This window comes from Camelus ferus, chromosome 17, assembly GCF_009834535.1.
Source record: "Camelus ferus isolate YT-003-E chromosome 17, BCGSAC_Cfer_1.0, whole genome shotgun sequence".
In the NCBI taxonomy this organism is placed as follows: Eukaryota; Metazoa; Chordata; class Mammalia; order Artiodactyla; family Camelidae; genus Camelus; species Camelus ferus.
In genome coordinates this window covers 49,274,965-49,299,454 of record NC_045712.1, presented here as the reverse complement: position 1 = coordinate 49,299,454, position 24,490 = coordinate 49,274,965, and the positions used below count along the sequence as shown (strand labels likewise).

Here is a 24,490-nt window from a genome sequence, read left to right as displayed (position 1 = left end):
CCCCACCTACTACTGGTCTTCATCACTGTATTATACCATCGCCATCTGGTGGCCACCATCAGACACGTGGAAATTTTCCTCTCGTGCGGTGCTTATGGTGAAGAGAATGACCCTAAATGCCCTTTCAGGCAAAGAAACACAGGGTTTGAAAAAAATTCCCTAGCAGCTGTTTTTTTAAAAACCTGGACATTTAATTTCATTCAGGAAAACTTAAATAGAAAAAAAGATTTTAAAAACTACTGGATAATTATTCTATTTCTATATTAGGATATTCACTGTACGATAGCACTGTATTTTTCATGTGGGCATTTTATGTGTACCACTGAATAACCAATGTGTTTCAGTGAAGCAGAATTAGTCACTTTTTTTTTAACTGAAGTATGGTCAGTTACAGTGTCAATTTCTGGTGTACAGAAGCATGTCCAGTCATACATATATATATACATGTACTCATTTTCATATTTCTTCACTAGCGGTTATTATAAGATATTGAATAGAGTTCTCTGTGCTACACAGAAGAAAAGGTTTTCATCTATTTTTATATATTTGTTAACATTTACAAATCTCAAACTTCCAAATTTATCCCTTCCCATTCCCTTTCCCCCAGTTACCATAAAATTATTTACTATGTCTGTGAGTCTGTTTCTGGGTTTGTTTGTTTTTTTTTATTATTCCACATATGAGTGCTATCATATGGTATTTTTCTTTCTTTTCTCTTTCTGGCTTACTTCACTTAGAATGACAATCTCCACATCCATCCATGTTGCTGCAAATCACATTATTTTATTCTTTTTTGTGGCTGAGTAATATTCCACTGTATAAATATACCACAGCATCTTTATCCAGTCATCTGTCAATGGACATGCTTCCATGTCTTGACTATTATAAATAGTGCTGCTATGAACATTGGGGTTCATGTATCTTTTCAAATTAGCATATATTGTTTGTGGACTTTTCAATGATGGCCATTTTGATTGGTGTGAGGTAATACCTCATTACAGTCACATTTTTAATGTTTCAAATACTCTCACCATTCTGGAATTCTGTTTTTAAACATATTTGGAGGTGTATCTATAATTTCATGAGAATTAAACAGTTGAAGAACCTAATTCACAGATAAAATATAGTTAACATAGGGTAAAAATTGTTTCATCAAAAACTTTCCATAAACAAGCACATCATGACAAAAAATGGCAAGTGTACTTGGCAAAGTGTATCTCTATTTTTCTTAATACTCCACATTTAAATGCTAGGAACAAAGGATATGTAGTTCAGTTTACATTTGCATTGAGAAAACATTAATGTAGTTACAGCGTCCCTAAATGTTAATTAGCTTTCATTCTTGTAGGTCTCATCTTGGGCTACCGTTAGCTAGGAAAATTAATCTAAGAAATTTAAAAAGTAATCTGATTGGCAAAAATTAAAACACACCTGAAACTGGCTTAAATATGCAATTACTAAAGTCAAAATATGGCTTAATATAGTGAATTCAGATATATTTAAACTCAAGCTTTCAGTAGAAGTGAACGCCTCTCTCACTTCCTCTAAGACATGCAGAACCAGCGAAGGGTAATTTCTCTAACTCCTAAAACTTGAGTCTTCTCTGTGTGAACTTTCTGACCTCCTTGCTCTCTGATCCATGAGTCTACGGACAGGGCTTCTCAGCTTCAGCACTGTGGGTCTTTTGGGCCAGATGCCTCCCTGCTGTGGGGAGGCCTTGTGCACTGCAGGATCTTCAGAAGCAGACCTGGCCTCTACCTACCACGCGCCAGAAGCACGCGTATCCCCCTCTCCCCAGATGTGACGAACAAAATGCGCCCAGAATTGCCAAATGCCCCTTAGAAAGCAAAAACACGCCCCAACACACACACAGTGAAAACCACTGCTTTAGAAATAACTGGGAGCTGCTACTCACTTCCAGTACCTTAAGATGCTGTGAAGAAACAAAAAAAAAGAAATCAACCAGATTCTTCCTTGCAACTCATCGTGAATGCAAACATAACCTAAAGCCTCCATCCTTTTATGAAAACTGCATTTAGCAATGAACTCTACCTGAAGAAACGCATCTTGAACTTATATTTCAAGTTTTCCCAAAAGTGACCTAATCTCAGTATACAGACATATCGATGATGTTACTTGGATAATTTGACTCTAAAAAAAATTCCCACTGTAGTTTCAATACAATACTTCCAGATAAAGGCAGGATGGAAATGCTTTTTTTTATATGCATGCTTTTTAAACCTTACGAAACAAATCCTCAGGTCTCTGAAATGCAGAGCACCTCAACACTGACTCATCCAGACCAACGGAATACACTGGAAAGGCACTGTAACTTATCCCCATGCGCATTTCACTGCCATGCATTTATTTGGTTGGGATCCAGACTGCAGACTCAGTCAGCCTGACAGCAAAACAAAAAAAAACAAAAACAAAAATAGGAGGCGGTGGTAATTTATGTAGATGCAGATAGAAGTAAGTCACTTCAAGTGGTCCTGATAACGAAGCCAAAGAAGATGAGAAAGATGAAGATTAGCTGTTTTCTGTTCTCTTTCCTCTTTCTGAAGCTTTTGTTCAGCTTTTTCTTGGATCCCAGCAAAAACTCTACATACTTAGAATTTTCTCTCTTTAATGACAAGTTTAAATATATTTCTGACACCAGGCAACCAAAAGAACCCTGCCTGGAACACTCGCACAATTCCTCCTTTTTGTTTTTACTTACTAAGATAAAAGCTGTCAATTATGAAATATAAGTAATTTATGAATTTCAGATTAAAAGATTGCCAAATTTAATTGTTATGCAGGCACACTGGCAGGTCTTCACCAGTTACAACAAATGGTGTTGCCATTGGCTCTTGGATACTAGTTCTTTTTAAAGAGTCAAGATAACACTTACCTTTCAAGAACAACAACAAGAAGGACACAAATGAACTTATTATTTTGATTTCTTGACTGTGTGTGAGCACATGTGTCTGTCCTTTATGACTGGATTACCGCATTCTGTTAATTCCTATTTCATCGTTGGCTTTATTCCTTTGATAACTATGTAAGTTTAAAAAGCTAAAGATCTAATCTGTTCTTAGAAACAATAACTAGTACATATATGAAAGCAAAAAAAATGCACAGTATACTGTATATGTGTATTTACATGCAATATAATGTGTATGTGCAGTCGAACTGTAATAATTCTACCTAATAAAACTGAAAAAGGAAAAAAAATTTACCTTTCAAATTACCCAAATGTGAATGAAAATTAACTCATTAGGCAATGATCATCATGCACAACAGAATATAATCTAACTTTAAGCATTTTGCAATTCAGTTCAGTTCAATTCATTCATTCAATTCAATTCAAACACTATAGTCAGACATTTTATTTCATAGTCTCCCAGTATTTTCCATGTTTGTTCTCTGACAAGAGAAACATTTTGTGTGAATAAAAATAAAGCTTCCTTGCAATAGTAACTTATTCTAAGCTTACAGAAGGCAGAGGAGTAAAGAAAACCTGGAGGTCGTCAAAGTAACACGAGAAATCAGAGATTTGAGTTTGGGTTTCTCTCTTCTCCTTCCCATATTACTAACATGACAGTAGTTTTTAAAAGAATAACCTGACAAGGATACAGACAAGAGAAGAAACCACAGCAAATGAGAGATTTCATAAACTCTCTGGAGGATGGAAAGTGGGTGGAGGAATGGTTATCTCATTCGGAAAATGAACAGCAACCTTAAAATCAGTGGCTGTGGAAGAAATAAAGAAGGACGCAGAAGCAAAATCATGTTTAATTAATGCAACACTGCACAAAATTTTATTAAGTGATTAATTTACATATACTTGAGAAATAGCTTCTAGTTAATGACCCAACCCAGGAAATTCCCTCCACAAATCCACAAATTTTATTACCATAAAATTTACTGAAAACTGAATATATATATATGGGTATATATATTTCTTGCCACTGGTCAACCAGTTTATTTTGGCTGAAGATAAAACATCAGTAAGTGTAGGTTCTAGAACCAGATGGCCTGAATTCAAATCCTGGATCTTCTCACTTGATAGGCAAACTACTTAACCTCACCGGATCTCGGTGTCCTCATTTGTCGAATGCGGAATAAAAATTAAACAAGATAATGGATATAATGTGCTTAGAGAAGTTCCTGGCACAAACAAAGCTCTCAATGAAATATTAAGTATTAGGACCATCCTACACATGATCATTTTTGCTGGTCATACTATGTCACTTTTATATTTTACATTTAAGGAAAATTGAATTTATTTAGTTCACATTTACCACCACTTCCCAACTCATTTCAAGTGCCCTGAAGATACAATTCTAATTCTCTTTATGTAGAATTGTATTAACTCTATGTATGCAATAGATTCTTACTGATAAAAACAAAATACAATGATCTATGCTAGACAGGTCTGAAGCAAGTCATACTTAGCTTTTGTTTTAATTTGAAAGCACTGATATTTAGAAAGGTGAGAAAAAGTCCATCCTAGCACAGGTAAGACAAAACCTCCCCTTGCCTTTCCAGTTGTGATCACGGTTTCATACTCATTTAAGCCACCTCCTCATGATTCTAGGAGACAGATGAGTAAACAATCCAGAATTCAGCCGTGACCCCGCATTCAAACCCGGCTGTAAGACAAGTGAGCACCAACCTTTGTAACAAAGGCTTCTTCGAAGCAAATGGTTTCCCATTCATTTCATACAAATTTGCATCTAATTGAAAATGCAGCACGCGCTATTCTGAGCAGCCAAGTTGGCCTTGCATTGCCAACTAATTCTTCAGTTAAATAAAAGATTTTAAGTGTGCTTTTTTCACTACCTGAATCATGTGGATAGCTATACACTTCAGAGACTGTTACATCAATCCTTCCCCTACAAGACACGTTTCCTTTATTCACTTAATCATCTAACGCTTCTAACACATCTGATCATCTAACAGATACTTACCAAGTGCCTACTATTTGCCGGGCACCGTGCTAGGAACAGGGATCAAGATGCCAGGACTCAGAGGTGAGAAAAGGTCTAGTACGTTCAAATAACTACAATACATTCACTATGTAGAACAAGAAGGAAGAGCAGTAAAGACAGAAAAAGATGGAGAAGACAAAATGGACCAGGTCTGTCAGGACCTAGGCAGGTTTCAGGCTCATTCTGAGAGAGATGGGCTTTTACACAGGGGAGTGCCAGGCAGTGGTACCAAGGCACCTCTAGTAAGGGACGCTGGAGAGAATTCTAGGCGGGAACTGGTGGCAAAGACATTCTCTTTTGGCTGACCTTAATTAGGGTCCTCTAGGCCAGCTCTCTGGCCTTGTAGAACCCACTCTGAACAACTGACTCTGCTAAGTCAGTCTGGTGAAAATCCCCCATCCTTGGTACCTTATCACTCGGTCCTGCCTTCACCAATTCTGCTGAGATGGTCTAACAAGAACCCCCCTTACCTCTGATGCTTCCTCCTACCAACTTTCCATCCATCCTCTGCTCCCTAGCCCTGCTTCTTGGATGTAAATGGCCACTTGTTCTTGTTAGTCAGAGTTGAGCCCAATATCGCTCTCTGACTGCAGTAGCCTCTATACCCATCACTAGGGCCTCCCTTTAAAAGTCTGCTTTACCATTGTTTAACAAGTGTCACTGAAGAATTCTTTTCCTTAACCACTAGGGGCCTACATCATTCCAGGCAAAAAAAAAAAAAAAAAAAAAAAAAAAAAAATGATGACCAAAAGAAATATGGAGAGAAATGGACTTATTCGAGATAATTAGGATTCTGAGACCACTGGATTTGGTGTCTGGGCAGAGGGAGAGAAAAGTCATGGATAATGCTCGCATTTCCAAACCTGAGTAACCAAACAGCGCGTGGTGCCATACACTGAGATAAGAAATGCAGAAAGAAGGGAAGGTTTCATAAGTTCTAAAACATTTTACATTTCAGCCGAGTTATCCAAGTAGAAACAGTAGTGGGTGGACCTCCCTTCTGACATCTTCTACTGACTCTGTGAAGAAAGTAGCAACATTTCTAGGATTGAGGGGTGAGAGGACAGTCAAGAGAGCAGAGAATGTTCAGCGTGGCCAGAGGAGAGAACAGGAGAATGAGGAAGACATGGAGTACTTTCTATCTTTGCAGAATCAGAGAGAACCATGAATGGAGGTGGGTACCAATCTACAAGGCTGTGCAACGTAATTTTTCCACTTGTTTTGAACAATCCCAGCACAGTTAGATTGACTGAGGCTTAGGGATTTACCAAAATATTTAAAACCAACAGACATAATGGTATTCTCTCTCTCAGACAAGACAGAGGCGAGGGGGTGGGAAGGGACAAATTTGGGAGTTTGAGATTTGCAAATGATAACCTCTGTACATAAAGACAGATAAAAAAACAAATTTATTCCGTAGAGCACAGGGAACTATGTTCAATAGCTTGTAATAACCTTTAATGAAAAAGAATATGAAAACGAATATACGTCTGTATATGCATGACTGGGACACTGTGCTGGACACCAGAAACTGACACATTGTAACTGACTCTACTTCAATTTAAGAAAATGTCTTCATAGATTTTTTTGGAATAAAAATTTTAACATGTTAATTAAAAAAAAAAAAAAAGACAGAGACTGGATAAGGACCATACATTCTAAACTAGACAGGGAGGTGGAGTCAGTAGACAAAAAAGGCAGGGGAGAGGGAGATTAAGTGACTTAAAAGCCTCCAACTTCAAAGAACGAGAATTATGGGATTAGTAGAGTAAAAGCAAAGAGCTTAAAAAAAATAAAGGAGCTTTTAGTTAGGCTGAAATACCTGAATTTAAGAAATCTCTTACAGGAGCTCTGGAAGCTTCGGCCATGAGCTCGGCAGAGTGGAAGTAAGGGTCATGGTAGCTGAGAAAAGTCAAGAGGCTGAACGGGTCACCCCTCCTGCCCCCCAGCACTCTCCACCCAGGAGGATAAAAGGCCTTCGCCTGAGGGACCTACAGGAAGGCTGTGAGTCAGGTGTCAACACTCTCCATGTCTGGGTGAACATCAGCAGATAACAGGGAAGAAAGATAAAGGGTAAGCAAGGTAATAAAAATAGTGTTTAAATTAGTTCTCTCATCAGGGAGGGGAAAAACTGGCTAAATCCCAACAAGGAAAACCATTAGCTTTGAGCTTTCAGAAAGACAAAGGCCGTACCCACCATGTATATCCACTCTACACAGTCACATTCGTATTAAGAAAAAGACACTACTGGGTGGGGGGTAGAGCTCTGTGGTGTCCATGCTTGGTGGGCACAAGGTCCTGGGTTCAATCCCCAGTGCCTCCGTTAGGGGGGAAAAATTAAGTTAAAAATAATTTACATTAAATTTAAAAAAAAAAAGAAAAAAGACACTGCTGAGCACAAAATAAAAGATATCCTTTGTTTGCTTTGGGAGCATTTTCCGCTATGTTAAGATGGGTATTAAGGGCATTCGCTGCACCACCTCGAGGGCCAGACAGCCTGGGTCTGAACTCTGACTCCTCCATCCGCTGGCTGAGTGAATTGAGCAGAGGCCCCGTGCTTCTGAGAGCCACTGTCCTCAGGCGTCAAACAGGAAGAACGCTGCCATTCCTCGAACGTGTGACTGGCAGGGTTACGTTCCAACTCGTTCTGTTATGCTCTCAGCAGTACTCATGACACAAGAGAAAATATTCAATGAAACCATCAGCAGTATCAGAACTGTGAACATCACCCTAATTTATAATAACAATGGACAATTATATAAAATCAACTTATTTTACAGTGACTGACACTTTTAGATACCTCTATACAAAGTTATTTTTTTTAATTTTTACTCCTTATAAATATATATTCTGTGAAATCAATGAACCCTAAAAAGAGTACATTCTTACGAAATGTCTGTCTCAGTTTCTCATGCAGCACTTAGATGTAAAAATGAGGAGCATAATGACTACTGTTCACAGAAGGGCAAGTCTGGGTGAGGGACCACAAACCCGGAGCTATCAGGGGGTTGCAGGCAGCCAGTTAAGAACACAGAAAGAAAAAGTAAGAAAAACCATCTACCTAACAATTTTATTTTAAAAAGCCCTGGCAAGTATCTGCATGAATGCATTTCAAAAAAAAAAAAAAAGAAAAAAAAGGATTTGGGGGGCAAAAAAACGCATAACAACTTAGGTGTTTAAATGAAATATATATGAGCTGCAGATTCTAATTAGATAATGAAAGAAAGTGCAAACAGCATAAAGAAGGAAAAAAACTAAGACGGACAGACAACCACCTCTGAGTTCAAAGAATAAGAATTACGGGCGTATACTGGTTACCAAATCACATGAACGACACTGCACATCAGAAACAGGCGTAAATTCCTACCGTGGTTCCACTGACGACCTCTCTAACAGTCGTCAAAAGCTCCAACATCGATTAGCCTTGAAAATCTCTTCAAGGGTCTCATTTCTAGAATGGCGTGCATAATTCAGAAGACTTCTGGTACGATGACAGCGGTACCTAAACACACAAAACTCTTCAGAAGCCTAAACCTTGATTGTGTGAGACTGGTTTTCAGTACAAGCATCTTCACGCTAAAAACAAAACGCACAGGTCAATAATTAAAAGCCATTGCTGTGGTGTCAGAATGAGGATCCAGTCGGCAGGCTCCAAAAAAGATGACCACCTTGTCCAATCGCCCCAAAAAATAGTTTAATTCTTTCAGAGATCATCATTCTACCGATCTGTGTGGGAAGTGGCTGTGAGAGAGTAACTTCTGGTATCTTAAAATATTCTTAAAACAAAAAATGCCTGCTCTTTGTAAAAAGTTGGAAAACTAAAACCTATGATCTGTTTAGCCTCAAATTCCACCTCCAAGAGATACTCAATATTTAGCTTTGATCTATTTCACTATTCAATATTAATCATAATATTCAATATTGAATTTCCTTCCATTAAATACACACAAGCAGAATCATACAGAACACTTTCTGCTTTTTTCGCTTTCAGATACTTAATCTGCAAATATACTGAGTCTTATATTATAGTTTATCAAATAGAATCAGACTCATTCCTTCATATACCAATAAGCTATTGAACCAAATGGAATCTCCTTCAGATCCAAAAAATAACTAAGTTTCTAAGGATTAACCAATACAATAAACAATGCTTGTCTTCTTTCAAGCCTCTTCTAATCATGTGTTTGCATCCACAGGAAACAGGAATTACAGTTCCATGTTCATTAAGGGTTCCACGCTTCTCATCTTACAAAATCTCAAAGCAGTTAGTTAATCTGCCCTGCTAGAGTTCTGATCCAGCTGCTGCAGGGTTAAAGGTAAGGTCTTCCCTACCGCGTTTTCCACGTAGGTCCTTTCCAAACGACCTTCTCATTAGGGACACTGCGGTATGCCTGGTACTTCTGGATCAAACTGATGAAACACAGTCTTTCTAATTACAAATATTATCAATTTTTCTTTGCTCATGAGCTCCAAGTCGATGAGAGTTTGAAAATGACCAGAGAAAAACCTGTTGGCAGGTCTACCGTCTCAGTGCACTTCATTCACTATACATGGAACCAGGAAACTACTGTTAATGGAAGATGAAGTTAACGTCTCCAATACAAAAATGTCTGATGTAGCGTAATTTATGAGTCAAATAACAGGGTTTAATCTAAATACTTACTTGGATATGTTAAAGCTTTAAATGAAAACAGCGTAAGTATTATTCCCAGAAGAATGCAATCAAATCCACCCCTGGAAAGAAACGCACTTCACATCACAACCAAGACATACACGTCTGTTTACGTGTCTACATATGTATGTATGAAACAAACGAAAGTTCCACTAAACAGCATTTGTCCTTACCGCTGCAAGGTATTGCTATTTTCTACTCTTGTTTCCTTTTTTGCTTTTAACGCTTGTGATAATCCACTAGCTGTTTTTGCTAACCACTAATAAATCACACCCTGAAGTCTGGAAAACAGTAAGAAGATTCAGAAGGAAGACATATGTGGGGTAACCCGCCGTAAATTTCAGACGATCCACCTTCCCTTGGTACTAAAGCAATACACATTCGGTAGAAACCCTGCCTCAAATTTTGAATTCTGATCTTTTCCCAGGCCAGTGGTAGGTGGGACGGCCCTCCCTCGTGAGGCTGGGCGGCCGCAGCTCTGGGTCAGCCACACAATCAGGGTGAACAATTGAACCGGCCTGGACCTGGACAACCACTCTGCTCTTCACCGTTAGAACAGCATTCAATACACTACATGAGCTATTTTTCAATGCTTTATTATAAATTAGGCTTGGAGATGACTGTGCCCAACTGGAGGGCAATGTAAGTGTCCCGAGCACCTCTACGGTGGGCGGGGCTAAGCTATGATGTAGGTTAAATGGATTAAACGCATTGTCGCCTTAGGATAGTTTGAATTTATGATGGCTAACCCCGTTAAACATCAAGGAGGATTTCTACTTGAAAAGCTGGACAAGCACAGGTTTTCAGGGTTTTAGCTCCATGGCTACTTTGAAAAGTGGAGGACAAGGCGAAAAGGAGCAAGTTAAACCTGTAACTCACGACCCACACAGTGATAGGAAAGTTCTCACTGAAGACCCTAGGCCTGCGCTCTGGAAACCACAGGTCAGCTTATTTATTTCGGACAACAAGCTAAGATAAAAGCTGCAACACCAGTGATTCAAGGCATTCATCGGCCCCTACCCAACAGGCCCGATCCAAATTAGTCTACCGACGCTCACTTAATACTACGTACAGACCCTTCGCTTGAGGCTGCTTGGAAAATAAAGGTGAGAATGTTACCATGGTGGCTTTCTACAAAATTTTCTCAATGAACACCTCCATCACACACTTCTCTGCCTACTGCGGACACAGGGAGAAGACATAATCTCCAGTGATCTGAACCTCACTGCCACCAAACTGTAACCTGAAACTGCCCCTACTGGACGTCCATAAGTGAAGCAGCACTCGTATTTCAAGTATAAAACAGCCCTTCCCGGCTAGTCCACTCAATATTCATCACTTCACCTTTTCAACCCATTTGTTGCTAAATTAACGCAATCAGCAGAGGACAGCAAAATAAGTTAACATACAAAAACTGAGCAGATGCGATTCTGTAAAATACACAATTGGCATTTTTCAATTGCGATCTGAAACGATGAAATTTAATCTAACAATCCCTTCCCTCACTCCCTTACCTCCCACCTCTGCTCATCGCACCTCCAATGCGAACTCTAACTTGGGGGAGCCCACACTCTGCTGTGAGATCATTACGTTAAAATATTCCATTTTGATTTCTAATCGGTTAAATTACTTTTATTTGTTTATATCTTACCTCTGTCAAAAGTGTCTTTAAAAAAGAGGTGCAGTAGCCTGAAAAATGTAGGTAAGAAAACATCAATCTAAGAAAAGTGCAGTTAATAAAGTCCGTCCTGATCTCCTTAACACACACTGCACTACCTTAAAACTCCCACGACCTTTTCGAGAAATCACATGTTTGTAAAACGGAATGGGAACTTGACTATTTTAACTCAATAAAACCCGTTACACAGTTAATCTGAAAATTCCTAAATATCTCTAAGTTGTTCAATTATCCAATGATTCAAATAAATATATAAACACTTATATAAAGTGTGTATGTACATGCAAAACAAAATTCAGAACATTCACTTTATCCAATAAAATACATTCTTATTATTTCAGATAACAGAAAAAAATGTAAATGACAGATTTAAGGAGAAAACTTTGAACTCTATGAAGTATGATTTCTTATCATCAAGCCTCAGCAGGGTAACGAGTAGGTACCTTCTTTGCCAAGCAGTGTGCTAATAAACGCTTTTGCACTGCAATACTCTGCAGACTAAATTCTGAAATCCAAACACTAACAAGAAAATACAGTAAAACGTCATCAAGACAGAACTGAGCTGGTAGGACAAGCCAAAAATCAGAAGACCACCTATCTTAGGAGGCAAAACTGGTGCCAGTGACAGAAAACCCTTCTCCCAATCCATTTTTAATTATGTGATTTCTTTTGTTATCTATACGGAATCTATAGCAGATAAGAAATTCAACGACAAAAGAAAATTAAAACAAGGTAAGATTAAAAATACCCACTAGCCCAAAGCGAGCTAATGATCAGTACTCTGTTTTTGAAAGGAGAGACATATATCACATTTTAAATGTTTTGTCAAATGGCTAAAATTATTTAAAGAAAAATAATTATATTATGCTTTAAACTTCTAAGCATTTTGTCGAAATATAATTATATTCTTTTAAATTTGAGGCTTAAGGCAATAAACTATCATCTAACCTGTGAGATAAGAGACAAGAACACATACATTGGTCTCCGTCCCTGGTTCCCGGCGCACAGCTCCTAAACCCTTGGAATTTCCTACACGGCAAGAGTTCTAGCAGCATCTCTTGTTCTAATATTTGGTCTCTGACCCCATTCCAGACACAGAGCTCCTAAACCCCTTGAATTTCCTGGGTGACAGCAGTGTCTTTTGTTCTGATGAGGTGACTCTGGGAGGGCTCCTGGGTGGGGGCTGGTCACCAGAAGAAACAGAAAGGCCACAATGAGAAGCTCGGAACTTTCAGCCCTACCCCCCATCCTCCAGACAGGGGAGAGGGGCTCAAATGGATTTAATGACTGTCGTGCCTCCACAAAACTGCCAGAAGTGTAGGGTGCAGAGAGCTTCCGGGTGCCTGAACACATGCAGGTGCTGGGAGAGGGGTTTCCATGGAGGCTCCGGACGCCTCCCCCTACACCTTGCCCTGTGTGCCTGTTTCACCTGGACGTTCACCTGTATCCTCTGACACATCCTTACTGCAGGGCACTCAGCGAGCATCTCAGAACTGCGTGGTGTGGGGAAAACCAGAAGTGCTGTGAGGGTGGCAGTGAGAGTAAATGAAAAACACAGGAGGAAAATTGAGTCCTTCCTAAAACACAGCCCCTCTCCGCAGAGTTAACCCGAATGTCTCAATGCCAGCTTTAAGAGGAGTTAATAAGACTCTCTACTTTCTATTTCTTCCATCAATACGTACACTAACGCTTAGAATTTTGGTACATGAGATATTTTATATGAACACAAGATGAGTAAGCCCAATAATTTCAATTTTACAAATGAGAAAAAAATGAGACTCAAAGATGGTAGCTGCCCAAAGGCCAGCTGGTGGCAGATTAGGGACAGGGAACCCAGGTGTGTCTGAAACCCAAGCACATGCCTGTTACACCAGGGGCCACCTCCAAATTTTACCTTGTTTTGAAAAAGAGGTTTTGGGCTTGTGGTTATTTAGTGAATTCCCCATTATTGAATAAAGATGAAAGACCAAATGGAGGCCAATTTTAGTCTGAAAGAGTCTCTTATTCCAAGTTGTCCAGATATAAACAGGCTCATAACAGAACCTTATACTGAGGACACCGCTAACGCACGTGCCAAAATGAATAAGGAAGTCCCTCCTGAACATGTCATGAGGTCATCTGGGAACAATGAAAGGAAAACAAAAATAAATACAGAGTACTGAAGGACTCCACCGAGTCGATGCATTGGTTAGTCCCAGCACCTGTACAAATACTGACACACCGACTGCAAAGTCAGGGAGACAGTCCAGGAAGGACGAGGGTCCATGAACCTCAAAACCATAAAACTGAAAGCAGATGAACAAAAAAATTCTATTACACAAGTAATAACTCTAAAGAATTAAGAGAAACAGTGCAATATTAAACCAGTATGTGTAACAGCTGACACTGTACCTGGATCTGAGATCCCTTTTCTTGCCACTGGCTGTAATCATATACTTTGAAAGTCACTGATTTTCATAAAACAAGTATTGATAAATAAGTAAAATACCCGCTGTTTTCCAACAATCAATATAAATGTATTTGAAACGTGCGAAAATATCTTAAGAGTCATAAAATTTTCATTTTACTGATGCTCACTTGCCTAAAATCCTACCTCAGGTTTCAAAATATGTTAAGCACTCTTACTTTGGGATCAATCCAAACTGTTTATTCAATATTCCTCCTCAACAGAAGCAAGGAAAGGAGTATTCTAGTCTCTCCCACTGGCAGCCAAACCAAGCAGAGCAGGAGTCTTTTTCTTAAAGGTAACATCACAAATAAAAGTTATATAATTCATTAACTGATTAAACAATTAACTAGGAATATATCCAACTTCAAATCTTACAGAGTTCATGGTTTTATCCTAACATTCACTCATTGAACAGATATTCACTGATTGTCTTCTATGTTTTAAAACCAAGAATAGACCTAATTGAGGACTGAGCAATGATCCAGAAAAACTCTATCCCTGCCCTGAGAGAATCCGGAGGCAAAGAGGCAAATTTCACTAAAATGGCTCATGTCTATAACATTAGCAACTAATTCACAAAAGTTATAGTAATAAAAGCTTTTAAATACAGAAAAAGAACTACAGCTAATTCAGCTTTCTGAAGCAACCAGAGCTTTCAACTATTATCCAAGTAAAATCATGCAACGGGCTTCACGGTAAATGGTACTCTTCTCCAGCTTAGCCATAGCAAGGACCAAACCATAAACCCCAGATGAGTGATTCACATCCGTGTGACACATGTGACGCTGTCCAACCACAAGGTTAACTGCGGTGTTACCATGAAGACAAAGACTTCTCGTCTGCTTGGTGTAACCCAGGACTGGAGGAGGAATGAGCAGAACCTTGAGTGGGGTTCCACTGTTTTGCCCGGGATGCTTTAGGCTCAGAAAGAACCCCACTGAGCTCTATCTTCAATGGAAACATAAAAAAACTTTCAGGAGAAGGAGAGAATGATTCTCTCTCTTTCCCAAATTACTGAATTCTAAAAACTGGCTCGCCGGAAATCGTTTCTTTAGTCTTATGTTTAACTGGATTTTTTCAATGTCGGGAATCTCGCGTGGAATACATACAACACCACGAGGAATCTGCAGTTACAGTGACGTGTCCCCTCCGTCCCGCCGAGTGGCACAGCTCCAGGAGAAACCAGTCACACAGCACTGGTGCCTTCTGGAGCAAAAACAGGAAAGCAACGTGAAAGGTGCCCCCCACAACTGTGCCACAGTGATCTCAACAAATGTAATTAATCTGGACAATTTTTTTTAAATACATATGATTCTCAAAGGGAAACACAAAAAAAAATCACAAATGAAAATTCTAAGTTTAAAGACATATATATAAAAAACCAAGCAGCTACTTCCTTAGGCCTAAGGCCCTTTTATTTACAACAGCAGCACCTCAGTCTCTCCCCTCATCCTACCTTCCACTCACTCCTCATTAATCTAAATCCCTGGGCAGGAAGGAGCTGAAAGCGAGGGAAGGATCCGGACGTCAGGAACACGCAAACTCAAAACCTCCAAGGGAATCGAACATTTAGTATCACTGCCAGGCACGGAGCATGGGATCTTACTGGTAGCCGGGTATTGCCCCGTTATTTATGTGGTATCTTTATGACAGGAAAAGTTAAGCAGGTCACAACGCGTTAGACTGTTAACGACATACAATTCTCTCACGAAACAGCCAGAGGTATGTCAACCCATGACATAGCACGAAACAGGAAGTCATCCTATTTCACTGAATGTGTTTGCATGGTTCAAAAATCCAGACTATACCGAAAGTTTTGCTTCCACTCCTGCCTCAAGTCCTGGTCCCTCATCTTCACTCGTTTTTCGGTAATCTTTCCAGTGTATTTATACAAATACTAATAAATACAAACAGACATTCTTACTCCCCACTTAGAGAAAAGGCACGAAACAGTATCTTCTGACCCCACACCTCGGTTTTTTAAGATCAATTTACCCTAGAGATCTCGCCACATCAGTACAAAGAGATCGTCTCATTCTTCTTCACAGCTGGAGAATCCCACTGTGTGGACATACCATGATCTACTCACCCAGTGACCTGTTATGTTGCTTCCAAAGCATCTTCTTAAGTGATACATTTTTCAAATCTCTTATTACTGCAAGAAAGTGAATTATAGATACCACAGGATTTGCTTTCTTAGACTTATAATACAACACGTTAGTGACCTACTGTTCATATTTTGTAAGAACCATCAGAAAAGTCTACCTCACATGGCTGCATCCTCTCCCCATCAAAGCTTACTGTGTTTATTACAGGACTTCTCAGAGCCTTTAATACACCATTATCCACTGTGAATCTCCCAAAAGTATTCCAAGTGACATTTCCCAAACTTACTCGGCTATAGAATGGTTCTTTGGCAAAACCTTCAACAGGTGTACAGTGTTCTGCAAAACAAACTTTAGCAAATACTGGGGTGAAGTTAGTAATTATTGTCATCTAGTTGGCAAAATATAAGACCATGAACTTTTAAGGAGGGCACAAAACCAAGCTGAGCTAAATTTTAGACTAGGCCTTAGCTGTGTTTTGGATTATAAACCCCTTTGAGGTCTGAAAGTAAAGCTATTTGATCCTCTCCTAGAAAAGGATGCATACAAGCTTAAATTTTTTCAGTTTCTGGTGACTCACGGACCCCCGAGCCCCTTCCACGGTCCCCATGGGCATGTCCATTTCAGAAGCAATTTTTAAATAGACAATGCTATGTTATCTATGGCACCATTAATACCCAAATGCCAGGACAGAGTTCAGAGCACTTTTCATGCCAAACTAATGAAAAACCAGCAGAGAACTCACCATGCGATGTTCTTGGTGCAAAGTGAATAAAGTCTACTCAAAGGGATCGTGTTGAACAATTAACAATATCAAGCAAAGGAAATCCTATTGAATAACTGTGAGAACTATTACAACAGGTGTGGTCTGGTTTCTCCACAGGTGTCTCTGATTTTAAATAAATACATTAGGATTAAGAAAGCTGATCTTTAATTCACCTTATACAATATGGAATCTCCTCTGGGATTTGAAAAATGCAATACATTTCATAGTTAGACAGTAGTATTGACTAGAAATATAATTCTGCAGCAAATGCAAACATGACCGTGTGAATGCCCAGGAGAAACAAAAAAAATTCTAGAGTTTTAAATGCAGATCAGAGAATCCCCAAGCATGATTCGAGTCCAGTTAGGGACGTGATCTGGAGAGAAGATGTACTGAATTGAAAAGGTGACACACGCAGGGCCACCACATCTGGATCTGAGGGTTCTGAGGGACACTCAGAGGACAGAGCCAGTGTGGGCGGAGGCCCAGCCCAGGCCCCTCTCACCCAGCCTAGCGCCAAAGCTGCACCTGCTGAAATTCAGACCCTCCTCCCTCCCTTCCCCTGAACCCCCACCCACCCACAGCAAATACTACAAAACGCAAAAGTTTTGAAAAAGAAAGGGTGTTTTCTAAGTCAAGATAATAGCCCAGTAGCCAAAATATAATAAAATAGGAACTTCTAATTTAAATTCTTTTTGTTTTGTTTTGTTTTGTTTTGGCAGGAGGGGTAATTAGGTTTATTTATTGTTATTTATTTATTTATTTATTCATTCATTCATTCATTTATTTATTTATTTTAATGGAGCTATGGGGGATTGAACCCGGAACTTCTAACTTAAATTCTCATAAAAATGTGTTTCTTCAGGACTTCACAGAAACGTCTCCAGCACTACCACAGAACTCAATGGGAAGAGAGAGTCTACTAGACGTAGATTAGCTTTATTCCCTTTTTTTTGCTGAATACATCAATCCCTAAAGTGAGAGGAGTTCTGTGTGAGTATTTTCAGGATTTTTCCAGAATAAAGAGTAGTATTAGGCTGAAAATATTCTGTATATAAAAGAGCGGGCACCAAGCACAAAAGCACCAAAGGGTCAATTACACGCAGTGGGAAAGTATGCGAAAAATAGATTTTAAGTATCATCTTTTCCCTTCTTAGGCTCTATTAAGAGTACAGGCAAAGAAAAAAATTAAGAAAAAAAATTTTTTTAAAGAATACAGGCATCTTGCACACGGGAATCCACTTGCAAAGATACATCCAATGCCCCAGTTCCTAATCACAGATAATATGCAACTCAACAGCTCTCCACATCGAGCAAACTGGCAAAAAGCAGCAGAGCAGTCCTAGAACCCAGAGAGAGGATGATTCTATACTGCCTGACGTGTGGAAAGAATGAGGACCAAACTACACCGCTCGACGTTACACTCTACAAAGAAAAAGGAAGGATATTTAAAATATTAATGCATCTTTTCTATTCCGTTATGAAAGGTGGACTGTGTTTTACCCTTCACTATGATACTGTTCCCCACCTCCAAAAACAAACAAACAAACAAAAAACCGGTCTAAATACACTTATTAAAATCCAAACTATGGTTAAAGAAAACTTAAAATACTTAAAAATAAGCTCTTTGGAGAAAATCTGAAAATCTGCTTTAAATAGCCAAACTAGAACCTTTCTGTAGTGGCACATTAGCTCCAGATAAAAAATTCAAATCAATATCATAATCATGTTATCTTTCAAAACCAAGCTCTGAAAAAAAGTGTTTCACCACACTCATCATTTTTTTTAACACCTTTGTTGTGGTATGATTCCTGTAAACTACACATATTTCAGATGTATAATTTGATGAATTTTGATAGATGTCTACACCGATGACACCATCACCACAATCAAGATGGCTAACATTTCCATCACTCCCCAAGAGGTGCAAATCTCGAACTCCCAATTGATCCCTTCTCACCCTCATTCCCCACCATAACCATAAGTCTGTTCTCTATATCTGTGAGTCTGTTTCTGTTTTATAAATAAGCTCATTTGTGTCTTTTTTTTAGATTTCACATATAAGTGATACCCTATGGTATTTTTCTTTTCCTGACTTACTTCACTTAGAATGATGATCTCCAGGTCCATCCATGTTGCTGCAAATGGCATTATTTTATTCTTTTCTATGGCTGAGTAGTATTCCATTGTATAAATACACCACATCTTCTTTATCCAGTCCTGTCGATGGACATTTGGGTCGTTTCCATAAGTTGGCTATTGCATATAGTGCTGCTATCAACATTGGAATGTACGTGTCTTTTCGAATTATATTTTTCTCTGGATATATTTGGCCACTCTCATTTTACAGCAGTCATTTAAACTGTCTAGCCCATGTTAGGAAAAAGTCACTGTTGCGGAAATCTAGCTCTACTCCAGTCTGCTAGCCCTCTGCCCTCAGGGAGGCTGTCAGCAGGAGCACTGCCACCCTAGCCCGCCACAGACAGACCCCCTCATGGGTTACCGTTACACTGCTGACCCTCAAACATCACAGGTTCGATCTCCAGGACTCCACTTACATGTAGACTTTTTTTCAATAACTGCATACCACAGTTCTATGTGATCTGCCATTGGTTGAATCCGTGGATGTGGAACCGTGGAGATGAAGGCCGACTGGAAAAGTTCTATGTGGATTTTCGACTGCGTGGAGGGTTGCACCCTCGACCTCCGCACTGTTCAAGGGTCTGCTTTAATTACCAATAATCCTAAAAGTCTCCACAAGTTGTAAAATTCAATGAGTATCACTCAACAAAATACACTAAGTTGTCTGCCGACAAAAACAGAGGCAAACTTCATTGTCAGTTAGAATGTTGGAAGAGCTACCCACTTTGTACAGGAATCAAAAATTCCCTTGTTCAATAGGGGACTAAAAAGGAGGGGGAGACAGCCAACTGAATCTTTACATTTGTGAACACTGATCTTTATTACTTATTACATGCTTCTTGCAAAATCTGGAAATAATGTATGCATAAAAACTGATTAACTACAGAAGAATCTGTAATCAGTAAGAGGAAGCGATAATACGAGTCAAAAGCCACAATGAATAATCTGTAATTTTAACCCTAGGAATCACCTGCGTGTTCCCTAATATAAATGGCCTATCTTGCGAGTTGCAGGTACTATCGACTTTAAAGATCAAATTGCAGTAAAATACAGCGAGAAAGAAGGGGAAGGAAAGAGGAAGAAAAGCAACCCACCACAGGATGCTGACAAGCACAAGCAGCGAGGTTTTGAGTCCACCACAAAGCACTAAAATAATATATCAGGTTCCTCCAACACTAGGTTACTTTGGCTTTCGATTTTAACCTACTCAAGTAACAGGAGTCGGCGAGTGTAACAAAACACTCTATTTTCACATCTTAAGTTCTCTTAGAAGAAAACCTGTGTACATCCCAGGCTCAATTACCAAGTAAAGCAATTCTTCAGCCCGACTCAGCTGTCTCACGGTTTCATCTGGACTGATGACAGGTTAGCTGTTTCTCCCTTTATTACACTTCTATGGATGGTGGCCCAGAGATACCAACTATAAGGCAAAAAGGCAACTAAAATCCTGATAATATGCCTGGGGTGCATAATATCTCTAGAGCTATCAATACCTGGCCACAGAGATCCCCAAAGAACTGCATACTTCCAGATCTGCCAAACACCCTCACTGGCGATTACCACTGAATTCACATTGGGTTGGTAGTATCTTTCATTTCTACCAACTACTTTTGTAAGAGTATTTCTAACAGGCTCATGAAAATGTCTTAACTGCCACTCACAAAAGGAATTAGCAGGAATGCAAATACTATCACTGAATTCACTACACGTGACAAACTCAACAAGGTTAGGGTTCTGTCCACCTTGTTGCCTATATCCCCTGCCACCGAGGAGATACTGAATAGATACCTGTAAAATGAATGAAATCATGTAACAGTTATTAACAGAATTCTGTTAAATCGCACACTGTTTAAAACTAGAACATCTGAAAAACCTGGGAAACTGCTAAACAGTGATATTTACTGTAACAGGATTTACTCTATACCAGAAAACAAGAATGACAGTTCAAACCAGTTCTCAGGGAGGCCCGTGATGATGAGCTTTTGTAACACAGCAAACAAAAATTGCATTTCTCAATAAGCTACTTTCCACTCTATCCCAGACCCGCGATGAATGAAAACTACAGAATTTTAAGGGCAGAAGAAACCGTAGCACCTAAATGAGGAAACTGAGGGGCTCCAGTTTCAGAGTAACACAAACTGCCACCAATTTATTCAAAAAATTTCGCATGACTATATACCTAAGATAGCATTTTATGAATAATAAATTTATTCTACCTTTATTTTGACTACACTAAGCAGCTGGCTGGGAGTTGCAGGAATTATGACTAACGAGTATCATAATCTTCCGCTTCCATGACTTTCACTTACCAGGCGAAACCAGTGAGGAAGGAGTTAACTCTGTCAATGCCAACAGTCCCTCTCTTTCCAGTTTTCAAGCGACAGTGTTCTCTACTACTTAAGCCAACAGTTTTCCTTTCTCTCATTGACTTTTTAGACCTTAGGACTGCTTATTACATTTGATTCATATTATCAATGTATGCATGGTTACTTCTGTTGCCAAGTCTTAGCTTCCCAAGATTTAAGAGGTATAGCCCTCCAAAGTGCTCCCCTGCCACTCGGTTAATAACATGTTTGATAATCTCTTTGTCACTTGTCTCCCTCTTTTGAGCAGAGCTGGTTCTGTTGCATTGGGCACTGCAGGATAAGTTCTAAGTAAGTGTTACCACAATGAATGAATGAATGGTGTGGAAGGCAATGGCATTATCCATAAGCTTCTTCTGCAAGCTAAGGAGGCAAATCTGAGAATATATCATAGTTCCTCCCCAGCTTCATGAAAACGCAGACACTCTTTACTGAAGTGAAAATTTGCAAATAAATTTAAGAACGGCCCAGTGTACCTGATACACACTGTTAGAGGTGTTAAGAAATACATCCCAAACACAGTGTATTCAAAGGCCACACAAAGATTTACAGAAGATTCCTTAGGACAGAGGAGTTTCCAGCATTCCATTACCATCACCACGAGGACTCTTCCCCAAAACCACTGCTAAATGACTTCACTGTCTGGAGACTAAGTTCTTCTCCATGTTTTGAGAATTTATAGGAGAACATACTGAAATGACGAACGGCTAGTCTCCATGGCCCTTACAGTCATCTCTAAAAGGACAGGAGGTGGGGGCGGGGGAAAGTCAGTGAAATTCTTGAATAAAAACACGTGAAAAGCAATTTTCCTGTTAGTTGTGACAGACTGGAAATTTTTCACTGCCACCTTCCCTCCTGTGCTGGTCACAAAGTGAGAGCTGGAAGTCGGAAAATTTCGAACACCTCTATTCCCTCTTCGAGTCAAGAACTATGAAGGGAGGAAAGAATCAGAGCCGTGGGGACCTATGCATCCCACATGAAAGCAGGAAGTCAGTTTAAGGAGCCCGGGCCGCGTGTCCAGCATCCCAGAGGTGAACAGCGACCTCTGCAAAGCCCACCCCCACTCCCCTCTAGCCCTGAAGCCGAAGCCGAAGCAGCCTCGGAGGAAAGGGGACACCTTCCTCTTTCTATTTGGCCTGCGGCAGGACGAGGCCTCGGTTTTCGCCAGAAGAGGAGGAGGAGGAGGAGGCGGACCAGGCAGAGCCAGCAACGCAAGGTAGCCTTGGCCGCGAAGGCAGGCGGCTCGTCCACGCGGCCGGACAAGTCCCCGAACAAAGCGCACCGCGGGCTGGAGGGGAGACGGGACACACGGGGAAGCCTCACCCAGCTCTTACCCACCGCCTGGGGCTTAGACAGGTGGAGCCGCGCTCCTCCTTCGAGGGAGAAGAGGATGGGTTTCCGAAGGGCTAACCTCAACTCCAGCGCCAAGGCCACCGGAACCGGGACGCGGGCAGGGAGAGCGCCCGGGAACGAGAGGCGAGCGCTGCGGGGAGAAGGAAGCGCCGGTCCGGCTGCTGGGCGGCGGACCCCGCGGGGTGCCCGGGTCCCCCCGGATGCTGGGAGCCCAGGACGCGGCGGCCGGGATGCCCGCGGCGCGCTGCCGGCCGCCCCACGCGGGCCTCCTCGGCGCCGCGCCGCCCGCCCCCTCGCCCTGGGCGGCCACACAAAGGGGCCGGCCAGGCGCGCCGGCCGCCGGGCGATGGGGGGGGCCGGACCCGGGCGAGCTGCCGGCCCCGCGGCTCCCGCCAGGGCCCCCGCCTTTGTCCGCCGCGCCCCCCGCCGAGGAGCCCCGCCGCCCGCGGCGCCCGCACCCCGCTCGTTACCCGGGTGAGGAGCGGTCTCATCTGCTCGCCGGCGCCGTCCGCCTCCATGGTCGGCCCTCCAGCCCGCGGCGGCCGCTCCGGTGCTGCCCCGCGAGGTCTGGCCGCCGCCGCCGCAGCCGCCGAGAGCCGAGCGCCCAAGGGGAAACGAACGTGCGTCCGTGCGCGAGGCGCGCGCGTGGGGACAGCTGTGCGCGCGAGACGAGGGCGCGTGCGCGGCGGCCGCGGGGCTGCCTGTCTCCGGGCCCGAGGCCGCGGCTTGGGACGTGGAACCAGCACTGAGCGAGCGGGAGGCCGAGGCGGGGAGGACGGCGCTGCGGAGGCCGGGGGCGGGGCGGCTGCGGCGCGTCACCGCCCGGCCCCGCCCAGCGCCCCGCCTCCCGCGCCCCGCCCCCGGCCGGGCCGGCCCCCGGGCCTCCCAGGCGCGCCCGCGGGCTCGGCGGCCAGGCCGCGGGGAGGGGGCCGGGGGGCCGCAGGGGGCGGACGCGCCCCAGCCAATCGGAGGCTCTCGGGGCTCCGCAACACCCCCACCCCGCCACGCCACCGCTTCCGGAGGCCCGCCCCTCTTTGTAAAACCTTAACTGACCGAAACTAAGTGTGTGACTCGTCTCTCTAGTCGGAAGTGGGTGGGGGTCGCCACTGCGCTTAGCTCCTAACTGGCTTCTCCAGCGGCAGGAGGGGAGAAGGGCGCCAGCCCTTCCAAGGACGCTCACGGGAGCCCCACGGGAGCTAACGGGGCTGCAGTCTTCTTTTTCCTCTCAGTTCCGTAGGCACGAACCCCAACTCCTGGTCAGGTATCCTCGTGTGCTTCCCCCTGGCCGGCCACCACGGCGGCTCCCACACTCCAGTCCACCCTCTAGGGCACCTCTGAAACACCCACAGTTCCAGCTGGAGTTGGCCATGGTGCCTGCCACAGGGTCACTGAAGGATTAAGTGAATTTCCATCCGTAAACGTGGCTGACACGCAGCATGCTTGATTATAGGCATGTTTGTTAACTGGATTACCTTGCCTGCTTAATAAAAGGTAACAAAAGGGTTAGTTGAGAAGAGCTAAATCAGTGCTACGGAAGGAAACGTTATATTACAGTAGGTCTGGAGCGCTTATCCTATCCACCTTAAATGGGATATTTAGTAAAGCCCTTTGTCAGAAATAGGTAGTTAATTATGCTGGCTGACTCCTTCCTGGTGTGGGTCTCAGTCCCCTTTTTCTTAAGATCCCAGAGAGTTCCTTTTAGGCGGGTGTACATTATTCACCTACTTGTGTAACGAGCAGTTGTGCTACCATTTAAAGAAGACTACAGTTAGACACTGTACGTTAATGCAAAGATACTTCATCTCTGAACTGCACAACACAACGGTAACTTTTTTGTCTGTTTCATTCACTGTTAATTACCAACATGCCTACAAGAGTGTTTGACTTTGTAGGTGCTCAGTACATATGCTAATTTAATGAATGTGGGAGGGGGGAGGGGGGAGGCCAACATCCTTTAAGACCTAGGAGCATCCTGGGACACAGCTG

General features: G+C 41.9%; 1 protein-coding gene across 5 annotated transcripts in view; it reads right to left on the bottom strand.

Annotated features, from left to right (window-relative positions):
- The window catches only part of SLC4A7 (solute carrier family 4 member 7), a 111,231-nt gene extending 87,994 nt beyond the window's left edge, over positions 1-23,237 (bottom strand). For all 5 annotated transcript variants that reach the window (XM_032459407.1, XM_032459411.1, XM_032459412.1 and 2 more), the window contains exon 1: positions 22,975-23,237. In XM_032459407.1, the coding sequence (XP_032315298.1) occupies positions 22,975-23,022 (48 nt within the window). In that variant the 5' untranslated portion in view covers positions 23,023-23,237. The remainder of the gene's footprint in view (positions 1-22,974) is intronic.
- Positions 23,238-24,490: the final 1,253 nt, after the last annotated feature.